The 5,379-nt window shown below is 26.8% G+C and overlaps 1 protein-coding gene across 1 annotated transcript; it reads left to right on the forward strand.

Moving 5' to 3' along the window:
• Nucleotides 1–872: 872 nt before the first annotated feature.
• On the forward strand, nucleotides 873–1,850 carry LOC148194128 (putative UPF0481 protein At3g02645). Its single transcript, XM_088097122.1, has 2 exons — nucleotides 873–896; nucleotides 1,255–1,850. The coding sequence occupies exons 1-2, from the start codon at nucleotides 873–875 to the stop codon at nucleotides 1,786–1,788; spliced, it is 558 nt and encodes a 185-aa protein (XP_087953248.1). The 3' UTR covers nucleotides 1,789–1,850.
• Nucleotides 1,851–5,379: the final 3,529 nt, after the last annotated feature.

Raw genomic sequence — 5,379 nt, forward strand, 5'->3', positions numbered from 1 at the left:
GGGGGGCTTTTCTGAAGCCCCAGCCCCCAAAGCCCCTAGGAGGGGGGTTGGGTTTGGGATGGGGTGGGGCTGGCCCTCAATCCGAAATTTCATCTTTTCACTCAACATCTTTCGCGAATTCTTCTCTTCCACGACTCATCCACGACTCGGTTTCTTCGTTCTCTCCCTTCCGCAAGGCCAAGGGGCTCACGTCCTCCATCATTTTCTAGGGCATTAACAACTAAAGAATTGATTCACGGCTATTGCGAACTCCCTTCCGTTCTTCAACGTTCTTTCACTGTGTTCTTCATTGTTGCAACAGGTTGGTCCTTTACCCTTGTTTTATTTTTCCTCTGAAATTTTATATACCACTTTCTGATTTTGTATATACATTTTTGCACATTTTTAGACATGATTTTGTATATACAACCTGTAAAAGTTCTCTGTTTATGCTAGTTGATGGGTAGAGTGGAAAACAGTGTTATTTAATACCATAATGTTTCTGTCTTCTGTTTATGCTCTGATTTGAATTTAAAGGTAGGTAAATAGGTGGAAGAATATATGTTTTTGTCTTCTGTTTTATGCATTTATATGCTAAATTTCTTTACTTGTCTCAACACTAATTACAAGTCTGTTTATTAGAATGAATGGTAGATTAAACTTTGCATGTCACTAGTTTTTCTCAGCCATTCTTTAGTTGATAATTTTTTAAATGCAAAGTTCTAACTCTCGGCTTCAATTTCATTGACTCTTCATATCTTTATCTAGGAAAAACGTTAAGCAAAAGAAGTTTAACTCTGAACAGAAGAAAGCATAAACTCCATTTATTTTGGGTTTTATTTTTTAGGTGCGTGAGTAAAAAAAATGAAGAATAGTTTTATAGTTTGGGGGAAATGCCCTTTCTCATCCCAGCTATGGTTAATCGGTTTTAAGTTTAACGGGTTGTTTTCTGGGTCACGTCTTTCCCTTTTCAAAAGCAGTTTTCCTGACCCAACAATATGTTTATTGAAGACCTACTAAAAATATTGTTCATTTATACAGAAAAGATGATGTAATACAGAAAAGAGTATTGAAATATTTCACACTGGTTAAGTTTGCTTTATAAGGGGTTAATGACACCATGTGGTTAATTTTGTGAAGCAAGTAGTTAATAATATTGTTAATTTATAAGGAGTTTATGAGCAAGTTTCATTTTACATTTGATTCTGATTTTTGTACATTCTTGTTTGTATAGTTTTCCTCTTTGGTATTTTTCCCTTTTCATGAGTGTATTAGACTAAACCTCTCTGTCTAAGCAAGTTTGAGAAGAAACGATTCTTCAGCTGGTTTGTTTGCTTGGGTTGTTTGCCATGCTGCAAGTTGTTCAAAGCTCGGTTTCAGATCCCCCAGTTGAAAGTAGACCACACAACAGAGTGTGTTCTGAGGAACCTAATAGCATTTGAGCAGTGTCACTATCCTGAAGAACCTTACATCTTCAACTATGTTTCTCTGATTGACTCTTTTATTCACTCCAAAGATGATGCAGAGTTGCTGGTTGAGAAAGAAATTATTGTCCATGAACTGGGAAGTGATCAAGAATTGGCAAATCTGGTTAATGATCTTTGCAAACATGTGACAAATTCAACATGCTACCACCAGATCATGGAAGATGTTAATGAACACCACAACAATGCTTGGAAATGGGCAATGGGGACATTGAGGTGGGTTTACTTCAGAGACCCTTGGAGAAGCAGATCTACTATAGTGGGGGTTGTTGTCCTAATATTCACTGCCTTCAACTTCTACCGTGTTACTGATCTACTCTTTTAGTAAATTGAGAATTATATTGATGGAATCACCTTTTCTGTATTACATCATCGTCCATGATTGCACACTAACTGTTACATTTCCTATTTTCTCGCAAATAAGTGGCCTGTTTATTATCAAACATATGAATTGATAACAAATAGCAGTTTCACATCCTTAACTCTAGAAGAGGAGTTAAAATTTTGTAAAAAGAAAAGCCCATGGGCTGGCCCTAACCCATAGGGCTTTGGGGTTTTTAGCCCTGTGGGCTTTTTTAGTGAAGGGTTATTTTTGGCCTTGTTTTGGCCCCAACCCACATGGGTTAGGGCCAAATCTTATTAAAGGGGCTTACTTGACAGCTCTAATTTTAATAGTTTTATATTACTAAATTGGGATGTTAAATTCTAAATCTAAATGTGTTATATTCTTCATTCTATTTGTTTTTGCTTTCTTTGCATAATTACTGTTACCTTACTATGAATTCTCTTATCATTTTATAAAATGATATTTGTAGCCAATTTAAACTGATTAAATTCATTGAATTTATCAAATTTTATAAACGATTTTTAAAAGCTAATTTTTATAATAGAAATAAGAATTAATTGAGTTTTAAAAATTTATAAATTTAAATAGGTTGAATTGAACTTTTATTAAAAAAAATTTAATTCTAAAATATAAATTATTGAATTCTCACACATTAAGAACAATATGGTTAAAATAATTAAAAAATGAAGTACAATAAAAACTAATTAAAATAAAGTAAAATTAAATGATATATAATAATAATTATTTAAATTTGGTACAAAAGATTAAAATTCAAATATTAAGTATACAAATCCATATTAAAATAATAAATTAATAAAAAAATCTATATTTAAATATTGAAGTCACTAAATATAACATAAAAATATATATTGATATGAAAATATAACTTTTGTAAGTGATGATAGATCATTATTAAAAAATTGTAAAATAATACAAATTAAAAATTTCAAAAGGGGAATTCATAGCACCATGTAAATAAAAAAAATTCAATGTAAATATAAATATAATTAGAGATTTTAAAAATTCGTTAATTGACTTAATTTACATACATTTAACTTAAATTAAAAAAATGTTAAAATTATATGATTTAGAAAGTTGGGAACTTCAAATTATATGTACGTCAAAATAAAATTAGTAAACAGTTAAGAATGAATGTAAATATAAATATAATTTATCATTAATCAGTGATACGTTTTAAACTTTAAAAGTAATAAAAATTTCAAAATTTGAAATGAAGATTCGTATCATCACGCGTATATAACTACTATTTAAATACATTTTAAATAAATAATATAAAGGTATTAATTTAACTTAGTAAACATTTCTTTAAATAACTATTGAATTGAAAAAATATTAAAATTTTATAATTGTGAAATAATTCGAACATGAAAGTAATATGTGTATCCAATGAAGTAATTAAACGGAAAATTTTAAAATTTGAATATAAAAACAAATATTTTTATTAAAATTTATATAAATTAAATTAAATTATATGATTATACAAATATACTTAAAATTATACTTGAACTTACATACAAAATAATTAACATACGAAAATTAAAACTATGTTTAATAGCCTTATTTGTCCTTAGTTTCGCTCTAGTGTATCAAGTTGATCCAACCTTTTAAAAAAGTGTCAATTTCGTCCATAATTGATAAAATTTGTCTCAAGTCTCTTCCGTTAAATATGCGGAAATGACATTAGTTTTTCTTTCTCTTTCTTCTACTTCTCGCAGCAACTCTTGTCAGCTTTTTATCAGTGTATGATTTACTTCCTGACACATAAATCATTTTGTGAAGTAATTATATACACTTTTGTTATATCAGAATTTTATCAATTTAATATTAGAGACTTATTATGTTTTCTTTTTAAAAGTTGAAACTTTTTTAAGAAAAACACACATATTATTTATATATATATATATATATATATATTTATTTATTTATTGTGTGAATAAACTTTTATTCGAAAGACTGATGAGTTGAAAATATATTTTATATTACTTTCATAAATTGTAAAAATATAATAATTTATAATTTAATTTATAAACGAACATAATCTTTTATAATAATTTGAAAATAAAAAATATATTTAACCCATAAAACATTAATTAAAAAAATGAGTTTTATAAGACTATTTTACTGTAATAAAAGTGATAACAAAATTTAAAAGTTGTAAAAATGTTGAATTATAAGAATAAAAAACAATTCCTCGAAGAGTATATATGTTTTTCAACAACAAAATAAAATATTAATTAGAAAAATAATAATCTAATGAAACTCATACATTACACAAGTAGTAAAAAAATATATTAAAATTGACATGGCACAATAAAATTCACTAAAAATACATTAAAGCTTATTACTGTGGATTTTACTATTTCATATCATTTTTAAGATTATTGGTTAGCAACTTTTACTCTAATATAAGGATTCTTACAAGGCTCATACACACTCCATTCCTTTAATTTGGTTTAATGACAAAACTTATGTTTTCAAGATAGAGTTTTTTTTATTGAGTAAATATTACTGTTATATTATGTGTATATCTATATTATTTAGTCATTAATTATAAGATTAAATATGTTTTTTTATTAAATTATTTTTAAGAATGTGTTTCATCCTTAAAATAAATGTATGGTTTTTTTTACTTTATAAAAATAAGGCAAAATAATAGAACTTTACATTGTAGTGTAATATAACTTAAACATATATTTTGTTAAAAATTACTTTTACATAACTTTTCTTCAATACAAATAAATATAGTTTAAAAACAAAATACAATTTTTAAAAATTGTTTAGGAATAAAAATCTAGTTAACCCTTAATTATATACGATACACAAACTTAAATTTTTGAAGAGTTTTTTCACAGTTGAAATCATATTTATTATTTTTATAAATCTTATTCTTATGTATATTTTAAATTTTTAATAATTTATTCATTAGAGAAGGAGAGAATTAGACAAATACCAAAAATTAGGAATGAGACCCAATATATTTTAGTTTGTTTAATCATTAACTCATAATTATTTGGAGAAACTATGAGCATTAATTCACATGTTTTATATAAAGGATCACGTCAAGGATAGTGAGATGATGATAGCACTGATAAAAAGCTGATGCATTGCAGAGGAGCAGAAGTGAGAGAAAGAAAAGTTAACTCCATTTTCGCATATTTAACGGGAGAGACTTAATTGAGGCAAATTTTATCAAGTATGGACGAAATTGACACTTTTTTAAAAGGTTGGACCAACTTGACACACTCTAGCGAAACTAGGGACAAAAAAATCTATTAAACCTTAAAACTATTAGAAGTATTCAAAAATTAAAACTATTTAAAGTATTAAAAAAACTTAAAAAATAACCGTTACAAAAATATGTTTGTTAAAATATGGAACTCAATTTATTTTCTTCCATTACATCCAATAGTCGCTTATTGTTTAACATTGAAGTCAAATGTAGTTTAAATTTGTATTCTTCTTTTCACCCTCTGAAACGTTTTTTAAATAGAAAACAGTGACAGAGTTTCACTCTCCAAATCAGACAATACTTAGGAATGTGGTGATGTC

This window comes from Vigna umbellata, chromosome 8 (genome assembly GCF_029865625.1).
Source record: "Vigna umbellata cultivar VRB3 chromosome 8, Vumbellata_1.0, whole genome shotgun sequence".
Taxonomy (NCBI): domain Eukaryota; kingdom Viridiplantae; phylum Streptophyta; class Magnoliopsida; order Fabales; family Fabaceae; genus Vigna; species Vigna umbellata.

Coding starts and splice junctions, on each gene's coding strand:
- LOC148194128 (XM_088097122.1), top strand. CDS start 873: ATGCCCTTTCTCATCCCAGCTATG. Junction 897..1,254: donor CCTTTCTCATCCCAGCTATG/GTTAATCGGTTT, acceptor TGAGTGTATTAG/ACTAAACCTCTCTGTCTAAG.